This window comes from Ovis aries, chromosome 14, assembly GCF_016772045.2.
Source record: "Ovis aries strain OAR_USU_Benz2616 breed Rambouillet chromosome 14, ARS-UI_Ramb_v3.0, whole genome shotgun sequence".
Taxonomy (NCBI): Eukaryota; Metazoa; Chordata; class Mammalia; order Artiodactyla; family Bovidae; genus Ovis; species Ovis aries.
In genome coordinates, this window is record NC_056067.1 from 15,041,169 (window position 1) to 15,066,607 (window position 25,439).

At 38.8% G+C, this 25,439-nt stretch overlaps 1 protein-coding gene and 1 non-coding gene across 3 annotated transcripts in view; one reads left to right on the forward strand and one right to left on the reverse strand.

The window, feature by feature from the left end:
• Positions 1–25,439, reverse strand: part of NETO2 (neuropilin and tolloid like 2) — a 79,643-nt gene that overhangs the window by 11,220 nt on the left and 42,984 nt on the right. For both annotated transcript variants that reach the window (XM_027977803.3, XM_027977802.3), the window contains exon 7: positions 24,462–24,690. In XM_027977803.3, the coding sequence (XP_027833604.1) occupies positions 24,462–24,690 (229 nt within the window). The remainder of the gene's footprint in view (positions 1–24,461; positions 24,691–25,439) is intronic.
• Positions 13,287–13,359, forward strand: TRNAM-CAU (transfer RNA methionine (anticodon CAU)). The gene has a single exon. It is a non-coding gene; the product is annotated as a tRNA-Met (tRNA).

The window sequence follows — 25,439 nt, forward strand, 5'->3', positions numbered from 1 at the left end:
TCCTTTAGGACAGGGATTGTATCATCCATTTTTGTATCTTCATAGCAAATACTTCATTTGGTAAAAGTTAAATAAATGAATGGAAGGCAGGTAGGAAGGCTGGTTGGCTAAATTAACTTCATAATTCAACTGACCGTCTGGCAATTCAGAAAGATCTTAGAAGAGCTCAGCTATAATAAAGCCTATATATGGTCTCATACAACATGATTTTAACACAGAATCCAGGGAATAATAATATAATACCTTGAAATTATAACTAAAGGGTAAAATGATCAATTCCCACATTTCTCAAGAAAAATATCTGATAATATCTTACTAGTATACTGAAATATGTATTAACTTTGAAGTTGCAGAAATCATATAGGTTACCAATAACACCATACTCATCAGTCAGGATACAAAATATCTTTGTCTCATAAGGACAACAGATAAGATATGCCACTTATTTTTAAAAATATGTATAATGTGAACATACACATGTAATTATATCCAGGAAGTTTGGGTGAATTTTCATATGCTGACTTGCTTCATTCAGGAGATGACTGTGAGGAAAGCGACCTGTTAAACAGGCTAATCAGTCCTGCCTAAATGTAGACTAAAGTTAAGGGCCATTCAAAACCAAGTCAAAAACATGATGGCGTGAAAGCAGTTTTTTGTCAAAGCTAATGCAATATGATCTGCACTTATAAGCAAAGTCAGCAAAATAATTATTAGGAACTACTGATAAGTCACTTATACTTCTTATAGGAGATCCCAAAACACAGAACCATTTTGCCTTGTGAGGATTTGTTCATCTGAATTAACAAGAGTTTCCCTGGTGGCTCAGATGGTAAAGAGTCTACCTGCAGTCTAGGAGACCTGGCTTGGATTCCTGGGTCAGGAAGATCCCTTGGAGAAGGGAATGGCAACTCACTTTAGTATTCTTGCCTGGTGAATTCCATGGATAGAGGAGCCTTGTGGGTTACAGCCCATGGGGTTGCAAAGAGTTGGACATGACTGAGCAACTAAAACACACACACAGATATCAAGTTTTTAAGGAAAGAATTATAAAATCTGTTCTCAAAGTTTCTCCACTTATAAGCTGGGTCCGTGTGTCTACACATGAACTACAACATCCTGTAATGCGAAAAAGTTCCCACATGCTCATAAAATAATAAAGACACCTTTAAAGACTTTAGCAATCAGAAAAAAGACAAAATCTCCACTGTAATCAGAAGAAGATGTCTAAAGAATATATTGTAATCACAAGAAAGATATCTGAAGAATATATACACAGAAGGAAATGCAAATGTGTCACTACAAAAATCAACTAAGCACAAAAGACTGTAATGATGGAAATGAGGGAAAACAAAGCTGTAAGGCATATCGAAATCAACAGCAAAATTGTAGAAGTCTTTCCTTAGTAGCTACTTTAAATGTAAATGGATTAAACATTCCATTCAAAAGGCAGAGATTAGCAGAAAAGCAAGAAAACAACCAAGATCCAACTATATGATGTTCTATAAGAGATTCACTTTAGATCCAGAGACATAATTAGGTCGAAAGTAAAAGAACAGAGAAAGATATTCCATGCAAACAGACACCAAAGAGAGCTGGGATAGTGATATAAATAGAGGCGCATATCAGAGATATTGCTGGTTTGGCTTCAGACTACCACAATGAAGCAATTATTCAAGGACTCACATGAATTTTTCGGTTTCCCAGTGCATATAAAAGTTACATTTATGTTTTACTGTAGACTATTAAGTGCACAAGTAGTATCACATCTAAAAAACTCAACTTAATTTAAAAACATCATACTGCTAAAAAATGCTAGCCATCATCTAAGCGAGTCTTTTACGACAGTAACGTCAACAATCACTGATGACCATAAACAATAATAGTGAAAATGTCTGAAGTACTGTGAGAATTATCAAAGTGTGACAGAGAGACATGAAGTGAGCAACTGTTAGAAAAATGACGCCAGTAGATTTTTCAACACAGGGTTGCCCTGGGGTTTACCCAGTGGCTCAGCAAGAACGAATCTGCCTGCAATGCCGGAGATGTGGGAGCCACAGGTTTGATTTCTGGTCAGGAAGATCCCTTGGAGGAGTAAATGGAAACCCATTCCAGTATTCTTGCCAGGAAAACACCATGGACAGAGGAGCCTGGTGGGCTATAGTCCAGGTTGCAAAGAGTCAGACGTGACTGAGTAACTCAACACATACGGGGGTTGCCACAAACCTTCAATTTGTGAAAAATGCAGTATCTGTTAAGATAGGCCTGTATCAGACAAAAACAGACTTTAAGTCAAAACTGTTACAAATGACAAAGAAGGACACTGTACCTTGATAAAAGGGTCAATTCACCAAGAAGATACAATAATTGTAAACGTATATGGACCAAAAATCAGAGCCCTAAAATATAAGTAAACATTGTTAGAATTTAAGGGAGAATTAGACAGTTCTATGATAACAGTTGGAGACATCAATACTCTACTTTCAATAATGAATACAACTACACAGAAGATCAATAAGGAGGGAATTCTCTGGTGGTCTAGTGGTTAGAACTCTGCAATCTTCACTGCCAAAGGCCTAGGTTCAATCTCTTGTTAGGGAACTAAGATCCCACAAGCTGTGAGGGGCACACCTTCAAAAGACCAATAAGGAAATAAAGGACTTTAACAGTACTATAAACCAATCGAACCTAATAGACATAAAAACCCCACCTGACAACAGCAGGAGATATTTTTCTCAAGTGCACATGGAACACTCTCTAGGACAGACCATATGTTAGGCCACACACAGTCTTAATTTCAAAAGACTCATATCATACAAAGTATCTTTTCCAATCACAGTGAAATGAAACTAGAAATCAGTAATAGCAGGAAAACTGAAAAATTTACAAATATGTGGAAATTACACTACACACTCTAACCAACATTTCAAAGAAGCTACCACAAGGAAAATTAGAAAATACCTTGAGACAAATGAAAATACAATGTATGAAACTTATGGAAAGCAGTGAAAGCAGTGATAAGAAGGAAATTTAAAGCTATAATGCCTACATTTTAAAAAAAGGAGACAATAAAGGAGAAAGACTTCATTCAAATCATAGAGAACCAGAAAAAGTAGAGCAAACTAAGTGTTCCTCATTTCCCAGGTCATTCCTGGAATCAAGGCTGCAATAGCCAATGTCTGTGTTGGAGATGTAACCACAGCCATTGATGGGGAAAATAGCAGCAGTATGTTGTACTTAGAAGCTCAGAACAAAATCAAGGGCTGCATAGACAACATGACTCTCACAGTAGCAACAGAACAGAAATATGGTCTCCTCTGGTGACAGAGGAAGGGAAACATCACTCATACAAGATGAATTAGCCTCTGCACCCCAAGAGATCCTATACATAGGAAGCACCCCGAACCAGAGTTATGCCCTTTACCACCTCACCTTCCTCCAGCTCTTCCCCAGGGTCGTCACAAACCAGTGCAACAACCCAGTTAGCTTCTACTCCTCTGAAAATATCTAAAACTTTAACAACGCCTTGGAGTCAAAGAGGCAGCCAGCAGGCAGATGAACAGCACATCTTTAGACCATCCTCAGCTTCCAAGCAGACTTGTCTTTGGCAAAGAGTCTGAAGTTTACAAGATGCTTCTGGAGAAACAGGAGTTAAATGAGCCTCTGAGACAGCCCACTTCATTCCTGGTTTTGCAGGTCTGAGGAGAAAGGGGATCCCAACAAGCCCTCAGGACTCAGGAGTGTTAAGGCTCCAGTCACCAAAGGGGCTACATTGACTAGAAATGCCCGGAAGCTGCTTGCATGTGACAAGTGTGGCGCCAGCACTGTCAGCGTGTTCGTGAAGCTGCAGGAGCGTCACGGCCACCCCAAGTGTTATGTGTGCGCCAACTATGGCAGCAGTCTGAAACAGAAGGGCCATTTCTTTGTGGAGGATCAGATCTACTGTGGAAAGCATGCCCAGGAGCGAGTCACCCCACAGAGGGCTACGCTGTGGCCAGCGTTCCCCGAATGAGCCAGCAGTTCTGGACCCAATGCTGTTTTCCACACAGCCTCGCTGCATCTTGTCCTCTGAAAGCTGTGGCCTCTCTCTTCCAAATTCTCACTTATGTTGGTTTTATCACTGATATTAAATTTCACGTCCCCCTCTGTGCTAAGTGACCCACGCTGGCTGTGTGACGCCTGCTGTTACAATTAAAGGAAGGTAGTCTTGTTCAGTGTCCCCTTGCCAGCATCACTGTCTTCTCTTCCCCTCCATTCATCTCTGCTGCAAATGGACATCAGCCAAATTTGAACCAAATTTAATGTCTGACAATGCCTTCAATTTTACTCAATAAATCAACAGATTCTAAAAACTCAAAAGTTCCATGTATTTGTCAGAAGGATTAAAATATAAAGTGCGGGGGACGACCCGTGAAGGGTTAAGTCTTGGGAGCTGCTCAGCAGGTATGCAGAGCCCTAGGACATGTTCCTAAGCTCCCTGTCCCGCCACCCTCAAGAATTTTTATAGCCCTTAAGGCTCCAAGATGTTTGGTTTCGGCAACATTTCATAGAAGATAGATTATCTTATTGTGTATACTTCATAGAAGATAGATTATCTGATTGTGTTCTGTATACAATGGTAAGGGTCTAGTGATTGTATCTTGAGATTAAAAACAACCTTGTGAATGTCATAAGTCACGTACTTTACCCTATATATACTGCAGCACAATAAAGCAAGGTATCAGCCATTTTGGGCTGATCCTCTCAACCCCATCTTTTGTCTCTCTCTTATTTTTCTTAGCGGGGACGCTCCGTTCTCTCCCTGTGCAGGTGCGACTCTTGCTTGTGCTGGCCACGGCAGGTGGCGCCCAACGTGGGGCTCGACTTCGACAGTTTTCCTCGCCACTACTCTTATTAATTGAAAAGAGTGAGTATATGAGTATACAAGTGAATTAAATTGAGGAGGAGTAGTAAGGTATATAGTTGAGAGTATAAATATGGGACAGATGCATAGTCGTCAATTGTTTGTACATATGTTATCTGTAATGTTAAAACATCGGGGAATTACTGTTTCCAAACCTAAATTAATCAATTTTCTTTCATTTATTGAGGAAGTTTGCCCTTGGTTCCCCAGAGAAGGTACAGTAAATTTAGAAACATGGAAGAAGGTAGGGGAACAAATTCGGACTCATTATACTTTACATGGCCCTGAAAAAATCCCTGTCGAAACTTTATCCTTTTGGACACTAATTCGTGATTGCCTGGACTTTGATAATGATGAATTAAAACGTTTAGGAAATTTATTAAAACAGGAAGAAGATCCTCTCCATGTTCCTGATTCGGAACCCAGGTATGCTGTTCCCGAGGGAGTTGAAGGCGACCCTCCGTTTTCTAACTTATTGCGTCCTTCGGATAATGATGATTTACTTTCATCCACAGATGAGGCGGAATTAGATGAAGAAGCTGCTAAATACCATCAAGAAGATTGGGGTTTTTTAGCACAAGAAAAGGGGGCGTCAACATCTAAAGATGAATTGGTTGAATGTTTAAAAAACCTCACTATTGCTTTACAGAACTCAGGAATCAAGCTTCCTAGTAACAATGCTAAATCTCCTTCTGCTCCGCCTCTTCCCCCTGCCTATGCTCCTTCCGTTGTGGCTGGTCTCGATCCCCCTCCAGGGCCTCCTCCACCGTCTGAGATCATGTCTCCGCTGCAGAGGGCATTGAGACAGGCACAGCGACTTGGTGAGGTTGTCTCTGATTTTTCTCTTGCTTTCCCTGTCTTTGAAAATAACAACCAGCGTTTTTATGAATCACTGCCTTTTAAACAACTGAAAGAGTTAAAGATTGCTTGCTCGCAATACGGTCCTACCGCTCCATTCACTATTGCTATGATAGAAAGTTTGGGTACTCAAAATCTACCCCCAAATGATTGGAAACAAATAGCTAGGGCCTGTCTTTCGGGGGGAGATTATTTACTATGGAAATCTGAATATTTTGAACAGTGTGCTCGTATAGCCAATGTTAATCGACAGCAAGGTATACAGACCTCCTATGAAATGTTGATTGGTGAAGGCCCTTACCAGGCTACCGATACTCAACTTAACTTCTTACCTGGTGCGTACGCACAAATATCAAATGCGGCTCGGCAGGCATGGAAAAAACTTCCTAGCTCCAGTACTAAGACAGAAGACCTTTCAAAAGTCCGACAGGGACCTGATGAGCCTTATCAAGACTTCGTGGCACGGCTCTTAGATACTATAGGTAAGATAATGTCAGATGAAAAGGCTGGGATGGTATTAGCAAAACAATTGGCTTTTGAAAACGCTAACTCTGCCTGTCAAGCTGCTTTAAGACCTTATCGAAAAAAGGGAGATCTGTCTGATTTTATTCGTATTTGTGCTGACATTGGACCCTCCTATATGCAAGGCATTGCTATGGCAGCAGCATTACAAGGAAAAGGCATTAAAGAGGTACTTTTTCAGCAGCAAGCCAGGAACAAGAAAGGACTTCAAAAGTCAGGTAATTCGGGTTGCTTTGTTTGTGGTCAACCTGGCCATCGGGCAGCAGTGTGCCCCCAAAAGCAACAAACCTCTGTTAACACTCCTAATTTATGCCCACGATGTAAAAAAGGGAAGCATTGGGCCCAAGATTGTCGTTCTAAAACGGATGTTCAAGGTAATCCTTTGCCCCCGGTTTCGGGAAACTGGGTGAGGGGCCAGCCCCTGGCCCCAAAACAATGTTATGGGGCAACACTGCAGGTTCCAAAAGAACCACTGCAGACCTCTGTCGAGCCACAAGAGGCAGCGCGGGATTGGACCTCTGTGCCACCTCCTACACAGTATTAACACCCGAGATGGGGGTTCAAACCCTTGCCACAGGAGTGTTTGGGCCTTTACCTCCAGGTACAGCTGGACTGCTTTTGGGGCGCAGCAGCGCGTCTTTAAAGGGAATACTTATCCATCCTGGTGTGATTGACTCTGATTATACAGGAGAGATAAAAATATTAGCCTCCGCTCCTAACAAAATTATTGTAATCAATGCAGGACAACATATAGCTCAACTCCTTTTAGTTCCATTAGTCATACAAGGAAAAACAATTAACCGAGACCGTCAAGATAAAGGTTTCGGGTCCTCTGACGCCTATTGGGTGCAAAATGTTACCGAGGCACGACCAGAACTTGAGCTACGCATTAATGGTAAGCTTTTCCGCGGAGTGCTTGATACAGGGGCCGATATTAGCGTTATTTCTGAAAAATACTGGCCTACTACATGGCCTAAACAAACAGCTATTTCCACTCTTCAGGGTATTGGCCAAACTACCAATCCAGAACAAAGTTCGTCCCTTCTTACTTGGAGGGATAAAGATGGCCATACAGGCCAATTTAAACCTTATATTCTGCCCCATCTTCCAGTTAATCTATGGGGGCGTGATATATTAAGCAAAATGGGTGTTTATTTATATAGTCCTTCACCCACCGTAACAGATTTGATGTTAGATCAGGGCTTACTTCCAAACCAAGGTTTAGGTAAACAACATCAAGGCATCGTTTTACCCCTTGATTTAAAATCTAATCAAGATCAAAAAGGCTTGGGGTGTTTTTCCTAGGGACCTCTGATTCTCCTGTGACACATACCGATCCTATTGATTGGAAATCTGAGGAACCGGTATGGGTCGATCAGTGGCTCCTGACACAAGAAAAACTTTCTGCCGCACAACAGCTGGTGCAGGAACAGCTGAGGCTTGGGCATATTGAACCCTCTACCTCTGCGTGGAATTCCCCAATTTTTGTTATTAAAAAGAAGTCTGGAAAATGGAGATTGCTACAAGACCTTCGTAAGGTAAATGAAACAATGATGCATATGGGAGCCCTACAACCTGGGTCGCCCACTCCTTCCGCTATACCTGATAAATCCTATATTATCATTATAGATTTAAAAGATTGTTTTTACACTATTCCTCTTGCACCTCAAGATTGTAAAAGATTTGCCTTTAGTTTGCCCTCTGTTAATTTTAAAGAGCCTATGCAACGCTATCAGTGGAGAGTCCTCCCACAAGGAATGACTAATAGTCCTACGTTATGTCAAAAATTTGTTGCTACAGCATTAGCTCCCGTTCGTCAGCGTTTTCCTCAGTTATATTTAGTTCATTATATGGATGATGTATTACTAGCTCATGCTGACGAACATCTATTGTATCAAGCTTTTTCTATTCTAAAAAATCATTTAAGCCTTAATGGTCTTGTCATTGCTGATGAAAAAATTCAAACTCACTTTCCCTATAATTATTTGGGTTTCTCCTTATACCCTCGTGTTTATAACACCCAATTGGTACAATTACAGACTGACCATTTAAAAACTCTAAATGACTTTCAAAAACTTCTAGGAGACATTAATTGGATACGCCCTTATTTAAAACTACCCACTTATACCTTGCAGCCATTATCTGACATCCTTAAAGGTGACCCTGACCCTGCGTCACCCCGAACACTTTCTCTAGAAGGACGATCAGCCTTACAATCAATAGAAGAAGCTATTAGACAACAACAGATTACTTATTGTGATTACCAACGATCATGGGGTTTGTATATACTTCCTACCCCTCGAGCACCCACAGGGGTTCTTTATCAAGATAAACCTTTGCGATGGATATATCTATCTGCTACTCCAACTAAACATCTGCTCCCTTACTATGAGCTTGTTGCAAAAATTGTAGCAAAAGGACGTCATGAGGCCATCCAATATTTTGGTATGGAACCCCCTTTCATTTGTGTTCCTTATGCTTTAGAACAACAAGATTGGCTTTTTCAATTTTCAGATAATTGGTCCATAGCTTTCGCAAATTACCTGGGACGGATTACTCATCATTATCCTTCTGATAAATTGTTACAATTTGCTAGCTCTCATGCCTTTATTTTTCCAAAAATAGTTCGCTGACAACCCATTCCCGAAGCGACACTTATATTTACAGATGGATCTTCTAATGGAACTGCAGCTTTAATTATTAACCATCAAACCTATTACGCACATACCAGTTTTTCTTCTGCTCAGGTTGTTGAATTATTTGCAGTCCATCAAGCATTGCTAACTGTACCCACTTCCTTCAATTTATTTACAGACAGCTCCTATGTGGTCGGTGCCTTACAGATGCTTGAAACTGTTCCAATTATCGGCACAACCTCTCCTGAAGTTCTTAACTTATTTACATTGATTCAACAGGTTCTTCACCGTCGCCAACACCCGTGTTTCTTTGGGCATATTCGTGCACATTCCACCCTTCCTGGTGCCCTCGTACAAGGCAATCACACTGCGGACGTTCTTACTAATCGAGTGTTTTTTCAATCAGTTATCGATGCAGCCCGAAAATCTCATAACTTACATCACCAAAATAGTCATTCTTTACGGTTACAATTTAAGATTTCCCATGAAGCTGCACGGCAAATTGTTAAATCTTGCTCTACTTGTCCTCAATTCTTTGTTCTTCCTCAATATGGTGTCAACCCTCGAGGTTTACGCCCTAATCATCTCTGGCAAACAGATGTCACTCACATTCCCCAATTTGGGCGTCTTAAATATGTTCATGTCTCTATCGACACCTTTTCCCATTTTCTCATGGCCTCCCTTCACACCGGAGAATCAACTCGTCACTGTATTCAACATTTGCTGTTTTGCTTTTCTATTTCAAGAATCCCACACACCCTTAAAACAGATAATGGACCTGGTTATACTAGCCGTTCTTTTCAACGTTTTTGTCTTTCTTTTCAAATTCATCATAAAACAGGAATTCCTTATAATCCACAAGGACAAGGTATTGTGGAACGAGCCCATCAACGCCTTAAACATCAATTATTAAAACAAAAAAAGGGGAATGAACTGTATAGCCCCTCACCGCGTAACGCCTTAAATCATGCTCTCTATGTTTTAAATTTTTTAACTTTAGATGCAGAAGGCAATTCAGCAGCCCAGCGTTTTTGGGGAGAATGATCCTCATGCAAAAAACCACTTGTACGATGGAAGGATCCACTTACCAATCTGTGGTATGGGCCAGACCCTGTATTAATATGGGGACGGGGGCATGTTTGTGTTTTTCCACAGGATGCCGAAGCGCCGCGCTGGATTCCGGAAAGGCTGGTACGCGCGGCGGAGGAACTCCCTGACATATCAAATGCATCGCATGACACTGAGCGAGCCCACGAGTGAGCTGCCTACCCAGAGGCAGATTGAGGCGTTGATGCGACATGCTTGGAATGAGGCTCATGTACAACCTCCGGTGACGCCTACAAATATACTGATCATGTTATTATTATTGTTACAGCGGATACAAAATGGGGCGGCTGCGGCTTTTTGGGCATACATTCCCGATCCGCATATGATTCAAAGAAATAGTACCTGTATATGTCAATGATACAAGTCTTTTAGGAGGAAAATCAGATATTCACATTTCTCCTCAGCAAGCCAATATCTCCTTTTATGGTCTTACTACGCAATATCCTATGTGCTTTTCTTATCAATCACAGCATCCTCACTGTATACAGGTGTCAGCTGATACATCCTACCCTCGAGTGACTATTTCTGGCATTGATGAAAAAACCGGAAAAAGATCTTACCGTGACGGAGCCGGACCCCTCGACATTCCGTTTTGCGACAAACATTTAAGCATCGGCATAGGAATAGATACTCCTTGGACTTTATGTCGAGCACGGGTCGCATCGGTGTACAACATCAACAATGCCAATGCCACCCTTTTATGGGACTGGGCACCTGGGGGAACACCTGATTTCCCCGAATATCGAGGACAGCATCCACCCATTCTCTCTGTAAACACTGCTCCTATATATCAGACAGAACTGTGGAAACTTTTGGCTGCTTTTGGTCATGGTAATAGCCTATATTTACAACCCAATATTAGTGGGAGTAAATATAGTAATGTAGGAGTTACGGGGTTTTTATATCCCCGAGCTTGTGTCCCTTACCCATTCATGTTGATACAAGGCCATGTGGAAATAACGCTGTCATTGAATATTTATCATTTAAATTGTTCTAATTACATACTTACTAATTGCATTAGAGGTGTTGCCAAAGGAGAACAAGTTATAATAGTAAAACATTCGCATGAAAATTCAATGCCATGCTAATTATAAATGGATTTGTGTTACAAAAAAGCCTTACAATACATCTGATTTTCCGTGGGATAAGGTGAAAAAACATCTACAAGGAATTTGGTTTAATACTAATGTTTCTCTAGATCTTTTACAATTGCATAATGAAATTCTTAACATTGAAAATTCTCCAAAAGCTACTTTGAATATAGCTGATACTGTCGATAATTTTTTACAAAATTTATTTTCTAACTTTCCTAGCCTTCATTCACTGTGGCGAAGTATAATTGCTGTGGGCGCGGTTCTGACTGTTGTGCTTATCATAATTTGTCTAGCTCCTTGTCTTATTCGCAGTATTGTTAAGGAATTTCTACATATGAGAGTTTTAATACATAAAAACATGTTGCAACACCAACATCTTATGGAGCTTTTAAAAAATAAAGAGAGGGGAGCTGCGGGGGACGACCCGTGAAGGGTTAAGTCTTGGGAGCTGCTCAGCAGGTATGCAGAGCCCTAGGACATGTTCCTAAGCTCCCTGTCCCGCCACCCTCAAGAATTTTTATAGCCCTTAAGGCTCCAAGATGTTTGGTTTCGGCAACATTTCATAGAAGATAGATTATCTTATTATGTATACTTCATAGAAGATAGATTATCTGATTGTGTTCTGTATACAATGGTAAGGGTCTAGTGATTGTATCTTGAGATTAAAAACAACCTTGTGAATGTCATAAGTCACGTACTTTACCCTATATATACTGCAGCACAATAAAGCAAGGTATCAGCCATTTTGGTCTGATCCTCTCAACCCCATCTTTTGTCTCTCTCTTATTTTTCTTAGCGGGGACGCTCCGTTCTCTCCCTGTGCAGGTGCGACTCTTGCTTGTGCTGGCTGCGGCAATAAAGATTAGAGATAAATAAAATAGAGGGGGAAAAAACTGGAGAAAATAAAAAACACCAATCTTGGTCCTTTGAAAAGATCAACAAACTAGGCAGACTTTTAGATACAATGACTAAGGAAAAGATTAGAGATTCAAATTACTAAAGTCAGAAATGCAAGTTGGGACATGGTATAGATTGCACATGTATAAAAAGAATTAGAAAAGAATACTAAGAATAATTTGTATACCAAAAATAGGCTAACTTAGATGAAACAGACAAATTCTTAGAAACACACAATCTACCAAAACTGACAAAAAGGAAAAAAGATCTCAAGAGATTTCTAAATAGCAAGGATACTGAATCAGTAATCAAACATGTTTCAACAAAGTAAAGCCCTAGACCAGATGGCTTCTTTATCAAACACATAAGAAAAATTAACAACAGTCCTCGAACTTTTCCAAAAAGTTGAAGAGGAGGGATCGATTCTTACTCATTTATTGGCCAGCATTACTCTGATATCAAAGCCAGACAAAGAAACAACAAGAAAACAAAGCTACAGACCAATATCCCAACATCCCTTATGAATATCAATGCAAAATTCCTCAAGAAAATACTAGCACTGAATTCAGCAACATTTTAACGCGAGGATCAAGTGGGATATAAGGATAGTTTAACATATAAAAATCAATTAATGCAATACACCTCAATAACAGAATGAAGGAGGAAAAACTCACACGATCAACTCATGTGAATCAGAAGAAGCATTTGACAAAATTCAACACCATTTCATGATTTAAAAAAACCTCAATAAAGCAGGAATACAAGACCACTTTTTTCAATATGATAAAGGCTATATATGAAAACCCCACAGTTAGCATCATACTCAATGGTAAAGGCAGAAAGTTTTCCCCCTAAAATCAGGAATAAGACAAGAATGTCTGTTTCCATTTCTGTTTAATATAGTGTACTAGCCAGAGCAATTAGGTAAGAAAATGAAACAAAAGCACTCAAATTGGAAGGGAACCTATAAAGTTATCTCTGTTGGCAGATTACACAATCTTACAAATAGTAAACTTGAAAAGACCACAACACAGACATACATTCAGAGCAAATAAACTAATTCAGCAAAATTGTAGGATACAAAAATCAACAAAAATTAGTTCCATATCTATACACTAGTAAGGAACAAATGATGATACCATCCACAGGCTCATTGTGTTTCCTATCGATTCATGGAATCTCAAGGGACTCTGAATAGTTAAAGTTGGAAAAGAACAGAGTTGAAAGATTCTGAAGTTCAAAACTCACTACAAAGCTACAGTAATTGGGACTTCCCTGGTGGTCCAGTGGCTAAGACTCTGCACTCATAATGCAGAGGGCCCCTGTTCAAGCCCTGGTCAGGGAACTAGATCCCACATGCTGCAACTAAAAAATCCTGTATGCTGCAATGAAGACTGAAGATCCCTCATGCTGCAGTTAAGACCTGGTGTAGCCAAATAAATAAATAAATATTAAAAAAAAAAAAAAGCTACAGTAATCAAAGTAATTGGCATTACTATAGACAAATAGATCAATGGAATAAAGAGCCTCTCAAATAGACTCACATGTATTAATATATGGACAACTGATTTTTGACAAGGGTTATGAGATGATTAAAAGGGGAAAGGATAGTCTTTTCAAGAAATGATTCTGGAAAGCTGTATATTCACATGCAAAAGAATGAAGCTGAAGAAATTAATTTGAAATGAATCAAAGACCTAAATGTAAGAGTGAAAACTATAAAAATTTTAAAAGAAAACATGGAAAAAGGGAGTGACGTCAGTTTAATGATGGTTCAAGTGCTCCCTCTGTCTCTTCCTTCAGTCTACAACCAGTAAAACATCCATAACTCAACTCTGCCCAGCAGACCAGGATGTTGGAGAATTGCACATGTCTATACCAAAGACAATGGAACACCAACAGGAGGTGGAATCCAGGCAACGGCAGAATCACTGCCTGCACCGCTTTGCTGCTATGGCGGAGCCAGCAATCCCAGAGAAGCTGCAGCAGGGGAGGTGGTCCACGAACCACCAGCCTTTTGGCTGCGGTGGCGCTCACAACCAAAGGCACCATTCCTCCTACCCGCAGTGGTGCTGCCTGGAAACCAGCAATGCTGGTCACAGCAGAGATACCTGCTCTCCAGCTCCCCTTCCCCCTCCCCTACTCCCACAGTAACAAAGCCTGCACCTCGGTAGATCCCAAACGCGGTGAAGTGCCTGTGATCCTTGTGCCCCAAGCGTCGATGCCAGCAGCATCAAGGCACCAAAGACCACTGAGGCACAATGACAACAGAGAAAATGACAAGGAAAGTGCCAACTCTCAAATACAACCAGAGGCAGCGCAGGTAAGAGAAACCAAAATTTGTGCTATAGCGCCACCTACTGAAAACCTAGAGAAAGGCCTCTGATTTCTAACCTGTAGAATTCCTAGAATCAAAATCAAGTAGGGTGGGCTGGGGGAAGCTTTACTAAAAAAGAAAGATGTTTGGTACTTCAAATGTGCCAGAGGGGGAACAACTCATCAAGCACAATGAAGAACCATGGTAACATGGTATCACAAAAAGAAAATGAATGTTCTCCGGAAACCAAACTCTGTCTCAGAACAATGAGATTTGATAGACCGTTCAAATGAACCGTCAGACAGAAACTCAACCAGCTTCAAGAAAACTCAGAAAGGCAGTTCAACGTGTTCAGGAATAAACTTAGTGAACAGAAGTAATACTTTATAAAAGTGATTGAAACTCTAGAAAAGAAATTCTGGAGCTGAAGAACTTAACAAATGAGATGAAAAGAGTACTGGAAAGACAGCAGGCCGTATGGAAGCTTGAAGACGGAAATCTAGAAATGATACAGGTAGAAAAGCAGGGAATTAAGACCAAAAAATGAGGAAATTCTATGAGGACTATCTAAGTCAATTAGGAAGGGCAACATTAGGATAATGGGTATACCAGAAGGAAACCAGAGGGAGAAAAGAACACACAGTTTATTTAAAGAAATAATAGCTGAGAATTTCCCCAAACTGGGGAAGGAACTGGATATATAAGAAACTAAGAGAACATGCAGAAAGACCTTTTCCAAGACACATTATATTAAAACTGTTGAGACTCAGTGGCAGAGGAAGAATTTTAAAGGCAGCCAGCCATGGTGGGGGCGGTGGGGGGGGTGGGTGGGTGGTGGTGGTGAAGGGGTTGGTGGGGGTGGGGGGAAGATGTTAACTTACAAAGTAAGCTATTAGCAGGTTTCTCAGAATAAACTCTACAGGTCAGCAGGGAGTGGCATATCCTATACATGATACTGAAAGATAAAAACTGCCAGTCAAAAATATTCTTTTCAGCAAAATCATCATTCAAATATGAAGAAGAAATAAAGGCTTTCCCCCAGACAAACTACACCTGAGAGAGTTCATCAACACTGTGACTGCCTTACAAAACAACGCTGAAATGACCCCTTCTACCCGAAATGAGAAGGAAAAAGTAGACACAACTTTGAGTAAGGGGACAGAGAAAACTGAAACTCTAACATCAGAATATTAGACGTATCATAGAAAAAAGGTTAAAGGGAAATAATTTATAAAAATAATTTATAGCTACTTCAATTTGGTAACAAACTTGTAACAAGAAATAATTGAGGAAATCGGACATCTAAAACATAAAAGGGGAGAAGGAAAAGGTCAGAACTCATATAGGCAAGTAAAAGCAAGATGCTGTCAACAGAAAAAAGGTTATTTTAACTATGAGACATTTTATACAAACTTTATAGTAACAACAGAACATAAAAAGATGAAACTGAAAAAATATCCCAGAAAAGCTCCAAACAGAAACATAAGGAAAAAACCACAATGGACATACAGAGCAACCAGAAAACAAAAAATGAAAATGAAATGGCAGTACTATATTTTCATTTATCAATATTCATGCTAAATGTATATGGACTGAATTCACCAATCAAAAGTCACAGAGTGGCTGGGTGAATTAAAATGCAAGACCCAACTATATGCTGCCTCCAGGAGACTCACTTCAGCTCTGCAGACAAGTAGGCTTAAAGTGAAGGGATGGAAGGTGATGTTCCAAGCAAATGGTAGCCAGCAAAAGCAGGAGTAGCCAAACTCACATCAGAAAAAACAGGCTTCAAGCCAAAAAAGGTAACAAGAGACAAAGATGGACATTATATAATGATAAAGGGGACAATTCATCAAGAAGACATAATAAGAGTTATTCATATACATGCACTTAACACAGACGCATTAAACCAGAAGGACTGGAGAGATTTGCACAGAACATTCTATCCAAACGGAGAATCCACTTTCGTCTCCAGCGCACATGAAGTATTGTCAAGAACAGACCATATGTTGGGACACAAAACAAACGTTAATAAAGTTAAGAATGGAATTATATCAAGTATCTTTTCTGAGCACAAAAGTGTGAAGTTAGATATCAACTACAAGAAGAAAGCTGAGAAAATCTACAAATATGTGAAGGCTAAACAAATGCTACAGAGTAAGAATTAGATCACCAAAAATAAAACAAAATACATGAAGACAAATGAAAATATGACATACCAAATCTATGGGGATGCGGCGAAAGCAATACTGAGAGGGAAAGTTAGTTATACAGGCCTACCCCGAGAAACTTGAAAAATCTCAAATCTAACCTTACATCTAAACGAACTATAAAAAGAAGAATGCAGTCCAAAGTTAGTAGAAGGCAAGAACTAATAAAAACCAAAGCAGAAATATGTGAAATAGACACTAAAAAGACAATAGGAAAGACATGAAATTCAGAGACGCTCCTTTGAAAAGATAAACAAAACTGACAAAACTTTTGCTAGTCTACGAAAAAAAGAGAGAAGGATCTGATAAATAAAAGGAGAAATAACAAGGATACCACAGAAATATAAAGGATGACAAGAGAATATTATGAACAACTATATGACTACGAATCGGACAACCCAGAATGGACAAATTCTTAGAATCATCCAACCTTCCAAGACTGAACCATGAAGAAACAGAAAATTTTAATAGATTGATCACTAGTAAAGCGGTTGAAATAATAAAAAATCCCCCCCAAAACAAAAGTCCAGGACCAGATGGTTTTACATGTGAATTCTACCAATCATTCAAGATTTAATACCTATCTTTCTCAATCTCTCCCAACAAACTGAAGAAGAGAGAATACTTCCTACTCATTCCATTAGGCCACCGTTACACCGACTGCAAAACCAGGGAAGACACTTCAAAGAAAATTACAGGCCAGTATCTCTGATGAACACAGATGCAGAAGTTCTCGATAAAATGCTAGCAAACCATACAATAACACATTAAAAAGATCATACAGCATGATCAAGTGGGATTTACCCTAGGGATGCAAGGGTGTTTCAACATCCACGAACTAATCAATATGATACACCCATGAACAAAACGAAGGATAAAATCCATGACTGTCTCAACAGATGAAGAAGCATCTGACAAGATTTAATATTCATTTATGATATAAACTCTCAATAAAACTGGTATAGGAGGAATGTATGAAAAATATAATGAAGGCCATATATGGTAAACCTATATCTAATGTAATACTCAGTGATGAAAACTTTAAGCTATTCCTGTAAGATCAGGAATAAGACAAGAATGCCCAATCTTGCCACTCTTATTCAACACAGTATTGGGAGTCCTAACCAGAGAAATAATGCAAGAAAAAGAAATAAAAGGTACCTGAATTGTAAAACAAGAGGTAAAACTGTAACTACTTGTGGATGACAAGATTTTATACATAGAATACTCTAAAAAATTCACCAAAAACCTTTTGGAAATAATAAAAAGAATATAGTAGTTGCAGGGTAGAAGATCAATATAAAAAAATATGGTGCATTTCTATATACTAACAATGAACTAACAAAAAAGCAGTTAAGAGAATCCCATTTACAATCACAACAGAAAGAATACAACACTTAAGTATAAACTTACCCAGGAGGTATGGGACCCGTACACTGAAAACTGTAAGATTATTGTTGAAAGAAACTAAAGACAGAAATTAATGGAAATATACTTTGTGCTCATGGACTGAAGAATTAACATTATTAAAATGTCCAAATTACCTAAAGCAAACGATAGATTCAATGCAATTCCTATCATAATTCCAAGGACATTTTCTCAGAAACAGAACAAAAAACTCTAAAATTTACACAGAAACATAAAAAAACCCCAAATAGTCAAAGCAATCCTGAGAAAAATGGATAAAACTGGAGGTATCACACTCCCTGATTTCAAATTATATTACTAAGCTACAGCATTCAAAATAGCATGTTATTGGCAGAAAACAGACACAGAGACTAATGGAAAAGAACGGAGAGCCCAGAAATAAACCCACACATATATGAACAACTAATTTAAAACAAAGAAGCAAAGAACTTACAATGGAGACAGAACAGTCTTTTCAATAAATGGCACAAGGAAAACTGGACAGCCACATGAGAAAGAATGAAACTAGATCACTACCTTAACCCCCCCCCACACAAGTCAGCTCCAAATAGATCAGATACTTGCATGCAAGACCTGAAACCATACAACTCCTTGATGAAAACAAGCAGTACACTTTTGCTCTTGGTCTTAGCAAACAGTTTTCTGAATATGTCTCCTCAGGCAAAGGAATTAAAAGCAAAAATAAAACGTGAGACTACATCAAACTACGATGCTTTTGTACAGGAAAGGAAGCCATCAAGAAATGAAAATGCAACCTACTGAATAGGAGAAAATATTTGCAAATTATATAGCCAAGAAATAACACATACAACTCAACAACCAAAAAACAAAGAGCTAGATTTAAAAAATGGGCAGAGGTATTCAATAGACATTGTTCCAAAGAAGACATACAAATGGCCAACAGGCACGTGAAAAAGTGCTTAACATCACTAATTACTAGGGAAATGCAAATCAAAACAATAATGAGATACTACCTCACACCAGTCAGAATGGCTATTATCAAAAAGATAAGAGATAACAAGTGTTAGAGAGGATGTGAAGAAAAGGAACCTTCATACAGTTTTGGTGGAAACGTTAAGTTGTTGCAGACATTATGGAAAGCAGTAGAGAGACTCTTCAAAAAATTAAGAACCAGAACTTCCACGTGATCCAGCTATTTCACTTCTGGGTATTTATCCAAAGAATAAGAAAATACTAATTTAAAAAGATTTATGTTCATCTCAGCATTATTTACAGTAGCCAAGATAGCGAAAGAACCAAAGCCCCACTGATGGATGAATGGATAAACATGTGGTATATATGTATATATAAAATGGACTAGTACTCAATTGTAAGAAAAGATGAAACCTTGTCATTTGCAACAACATGGATAGATAGACCCAAAGGGTATTAAATGACATAAATCAGACGGAAAAAGACAAACACCACAGATTTCATTCATATGTGGATTATTTAAAAAAACAAACAACAGACCAAACCAAACACACAGTTACAGAAAAGAGAGCAGTGGTTATGGGGGGTGGGGAGGACAAAAGCGTAAAGGAGGCCGACTGTACAGTGACAGGTGGGAAATAAACTTTTGGTGGTGGTGATGCTGCAGTGTGTACAAAAATAAAAATATGACACTGTATACACAAGACATACAATACTAGAAATTAATAAAAACTGGCTATCAAATATTTTTAAAAATAGAGGAAAAGCTTCATAATGTTGTCTTTGGCAATGATTTCTTGATTATGACACTGAAAGCACAGACAAAAAGGAAAAAAACAAACTGGGTAACACCAAATTTTTGTTTTCTCAAAGTACACTATCAGGACAGTGAAAGGATAATGCATAGAATGGGAAAAAATGCTTGCTAATCATATACCTGATGAGAGATTAATATCCAGAATATATAAAGAACTTCTACAACTTAACAAAAAACCAAGAACCTACCAGGTGGCTCAAATGGTTAAGAAACTGCCTGCAATAAAGGAAACTTGGGTTTGACCCCTGGGTTGGGAAAATCTCCTGGAGAAGGGAATAGCTACCCACTCCAGTACTCTTGCCTAGATAATTCCAAGAACAGAGGAGCATGGTGGGCTACAGCCCATGGGGTCGCCAAGAGTCAGGCGCGAACTGAGTGGCTAACACTTTCATTTTCAAGTTAGAAAATGAGTAAAGGACTAAACACAAGCACGCCACACTTTCAGACCACTGCAATAAAGCAAGTGTTGTAGTAAACCGAGTCATGCAAAGGTTTTGGTCTCCCACTGCATATAAAAGGTATGCTTATACTATGCTGTAATGTATTAAGTACATAACAGTATTATGTCTAAGAAAATAATGCACATACCTTAATTAAAAAATTTTACTGCTTAAAAATGCTAACTGCCATCTGAGCTTTCAGGAAGTCATAATTTTTTTTACAATAATAACATCAAATATCACTGATCACAGATCACCATAATACATACAATAATGAAAAAGTTTGTAATGTTGTGATAATTACTAAAATGTAACACAGAAACATGAAGTGAGCAAATGCTGAAAAAATGGTGCTGACCAACTTGCCTAAGGCAGAGGAGCCACAAGACTTCAATGTGCAAAAAAGAAATGCAGTGTCTGTGAAGTGCAATAAAATGAGGTGTTCACTAAAGAAGGCATACAAATGGCCAAGAAGCATGAAAAGATACTCAACACCACTCATCATTAGGGAAAATACAAACTGGACTCACAAATGAAAAAAAATCACATTTCACATAGCCATTAGGATGGCTACTGTTAAAAAAAAGAGGATGGGGACTAACCCTATTGCATTGCTGGAGGGAATGTAAAATGGAACAGCTGCTCTGAAAACAGCTGGTGGTCCTCAAAAATTTGAATAGATTTTAAATTTTAATATTCTGATATTAAAGTTTAATATTCGATATAGAATATTAATATTTACTTAGGAAGTTTGGAATCAACATGTACACAATGTTGTATTTAAGGAGGATAACCAACAAGAACCTACTGGATAGCACAAGGAACTCTGCTCCAGGTTACGTGGCAGTCTAGATGGGAGGGAAGTTTGGGGGAAAACAAACATGTATATGTATGGCTGAATTCTTTTGCTGTCTACCTGAAACTATTACAACATTGTTAACTGGCTGTACTCCAGTGAAAAATAAAAAATTTTTAAATAAACAGTATTTATATGATGTAGCAATTCCACTTCTAGGTATAATATATACCTAAAAGCAAAAACTGAATACCCATATGCAAAACCTGAAATCAGAGATTCAAAGAGATAACTCTATGCCAGTATCCATAGTGGCTTTATTCATAATAGCCAAAAGCAGAAACAACTCAAGTGTTCAACAATAGATGAAATGATAAACAAAAATGTATATGTAAAAGGGAAAATTATTCAGCCATAAAAAGGACTGAAATTCTTAGAAACATACCAAGTGTACTAAATCAGACACAAAAGGACAAATATTCCATTTATATGAGGTATCTAGAACAGGGAAACTCATGGAGACAGAAAGTAAGACAGAGGTTACCTGGGGCTGCGGGAATAGGGAATGGAAGTTATTCTTTAATGGGTATAGAGTTTTAATTTGGGATGTTACCTAAGTTCTGCAAGTGGATAGTGGTGATCGCTGTATGATGCTGCGACTGCTTAATGCCACTGAACTGTGCACTTAAAAATGGCTTAGGGTACACTTTGCCATAGTTTGAAAATATGTATGACCACCATAGAAGGGCATCTGGCAAAACCTCACAGTGGCCACAGGACTGGAAAAGGTCAGTTTCCATTCCAGTTCCAGAGGGCAGGGCTGAAGAATGTTCAAATTACCTGACAACTGCACCCACTTCCCATGCTAGTAAGTGAAGCGAAGTTGCTCAGTCGTGTCCGACTCTTTGTGACCCTGTGGACTGTAGCCGGCCAGGCTCCTCCGTCCATGGGATTCTACAGGCAAGAATACTAGAATGGGTTGCCATTTCCTTCTCCAGAGGATCTTCCCAACCCAGGGATCGAACCCAGGTCTCCTGCATTGCAGGCAGACGCTTTAACCTCTGAGCCGCCAGGGGCTAGTAAGGTTATGCTCAAAATCCTTCAAGCGAGGCTTCACCAGTACTGGAATCAAGAACTTCCAGATGTACAAGCTGGATTTAGAAAAGGCAGAGGAACCAGAGATCAAATTGCCAACATCCACTGCATCATAGAGAAAGCAAGAGAATTCTAGAAAAGCATCTACTTATATTTCATTGACTATGCGAAAGCCTTTGCCAGTGTGGATCACAAACAAACTGTGGAAAATTCTTCAAGAGATAGGACACCAGACCATCTAACCTGTCTCCTGAGAAACCTGTATGAGGGTCAGGGAGCAACAGTTAGAACTGGACATGGAACATCAGACTGGTTCCAAACTGGGAAAGGAGAATGACAAGTCTGTATACTGTCACCCTGTTTATTTAACTTATATGCAGAGTACATCATGCAAAATGCCAGGCTGGATGAGTAGCAAGCTATAATCAAGATTGCTGGGAGAAATATCAACAACTTCAGATTAGTACCACTCAAATGGCAGAAAGCAAAGAGGAATTAAAGAGCCTCTTGATGAAGGTGAAGCAGGAGAGTGAAAAATCTGGCTGAAAACTCAACTTTAAAAAACTAAGATCATAGCATCCGGTCCCATTACTTCAGGGCAAATAGAAGGGAAAAAGTGGAAGCAGTGACAGATTTTCTGTTCTTGGGCTCCAAAATCATTGCAGATGGTCACTGCAATCATGAAATTAGAAGACGCTTGCTTCTTGGCTATAACAAACCTAGACAGCATGTTAAAAAGCAAAGACATCACTTTGCTGACAAAGCCAATAAGCCACGGTCCTTCCAGTAGTCATGTACAGATTCGAGAGCTGGACCACAAAGTAGGCTGAGTACTGAAGAACTGATGCTGAGTCTCCTGCATTGCAGGTGGATTCTTTATTGTCTGAGCCACCCCGGAAGCCCAATGTATATTCTAGAATTGAACAAATAAATATACTGTAGATAATCAGAGTCAGATTTCTCACTGGAAGAGAAGGAAAGGGTGTTTTGGAAACATGGCTGATTCTAAGGCTTAAAAGAGAAAACAAATGTTGAGCCTGGTCCATTTTTACTTTCTGTATCAGAAAAGGAAGCGGTTAAAAAATGACAGGCTTACCCAAAGAGTACAGGATGCAACCTGAAGGCGCTCCCAATGGCCAAAGCTGGGACGTTTAGCACCAAAGTAAATGCTATCATAGAATTATATATATATATATATATATATATATATATATATAGTAAAATAAATATCCATGAGCTAATAGTGACACAAATAGAATACGTAAATGAGGAGGAAGAATAGCTTTTCCTCACAAAATTGTAATTAACAAATGTAGAAAGACTGATGGAAACAGAAAACCACCTTGAAGTAAATACTATAGTAATAGTTATTGCAGGCAGAAACCACTAATGGATGCTAATGTTAGAGAGCAAAAGGGTATTTGCATACTCTGAGTTATTAATTTGAAAAGAAAAATCGTTACGTTTATAGTGTAGAAATGTGGCAGATAGTACCTTAAGAAAGTGATCCAAGTTAGTGTGAGGCAAACCCACATTATGTACTGAGAAAGGTGGAATGTGATTTCTATTGTATTCTAGACAGACACGCATAACCTCAGTTCATGAGAGAGAGAACATCAGAGCAACCTAAACCGATGGACATTCTACTAAGTAGCTAGCTAGTGCTCTTCAAATGCATCCAGGTCATTAAACACTGAGAAAGTGCCACAAACAGAGCAAACTAAAGGAGATAGGACAAAAGCAATCTGCGATTCTGGATCAGAAAAGGACACTAATGAGAAAATTAGTGGGTTCTGAGTAAGGTCTATAAACTGGTTAATAATACTGCATCAGTGTTAACATTCAGTTTCACTATGGTATTGTAAGATGTTAACATTAGGTGAATCTGAGTGAAGGGCACAGGAGAATGCTACTATTTTACAACTTTTTATAAGCTTAGGATGACCCAGAGAGATGTTGTGGGGAGGGAGGTGGGAGGGGGGGTCATGTTTGGGAACGCATGTAAGAATTAAAGATTTTAAAATTAAAAAAATAAATAAATTTTAAAAAAAATTTATAAAAGAAAACAGTCTATCTAAATCTTTGGGGAGCATGGTTTGGTGGATTCATAATTATTTACCAAGATGACTTCATACTACTGATAATTCCTTTAAATTTTGAAAATCCTGAGAGAAGTCTCCACTTTTTGCACTCCCTACCATATATCCTTATAACTGGTAGTGTTGCAATTTATGCATTACTATGCTTTTTTTCCACCTATGACAAGTCAATTCTTTAAGAATACATACTAGGACCTACTTACTTCTACATTCTGTGACTAGCAGTCTTTGTCAAAAGGAAATGCTCAATAATTATATTTTGAGTAAATGATTATATAAAAGATCTCACTGCTATAGAAATTATTTACTTACGCTCCACAAAGGAAGTAAAGAGCATTCTGAACCTGCTTAGCCGACTACCTTCATCTGCCCACATGCGTATCACGCCAACTCCTGTCTTCAGCATTACATCATTGGCCACAGTGCTGCAAAATTTGGCCTTCAGATTTTCAATAGAACTGCTTCCATCGTAGACTGCAACGAAGTTTCTCTTGCATTCATTTGAGTGCTCCATTTGATAATCTAGGAACCTCAAATAAATCTGTAACATTAAGACAAAGAAAAACAGTGCTTTAAAAAAGACATTAATTTTAATTTTCTAGTTCTATTATCCAATCAATATGTAACGCGGACTGAACTGAATTATAACAGCTGACAGAAAAAACAGGAGATAAAAGGCTGATGCCTAAGAAGGTAAAAGAACCAAGACTAATGTTCTGTTTCTTTGGTTGTCTTAATAATGGAACCAAGCGCTAAGGAACCTAAAGCTTGCGTTTTGTCTATAAAGAAAAACTTCCTGCTTCATGAGGCATGACTATCGTACATATTTTCCTTGTTATAAAAACAATCTTGTGGTACTGACAAACTGGGAAAATAAAAGAAACATTCATAATTCTTTCACTCTATCAAGTACTATGATTAACTTTTTTCAGTTTTTTCCACATTTTTAAAACCTAAGCCTAATTTTAAGATACACACACTCTGCTTTTGCTGTAACACATCAGAACCTACCTATCACTTCATAATTGTAATAATTCCTATGATGTCATTTATTTACCCACTATCCTACTGTTGCACATGTAAGTGGTCCTTATGACTCTACTCCATAAATGAACAATTTCTAACTTTTCAGTCACAAAGATTTAAACTGGAGTTTCAAAACAAGCACTAGTATTCTATTGCTTAGTATCCCCTTTCCTCGAATGTCATAGGCAGTCTGCTACCTAGCACTCAGTCTTCTTAAAATGTCCTTGACCCATTCTTATTTGAAGAGTTACATTAGACTTTAGG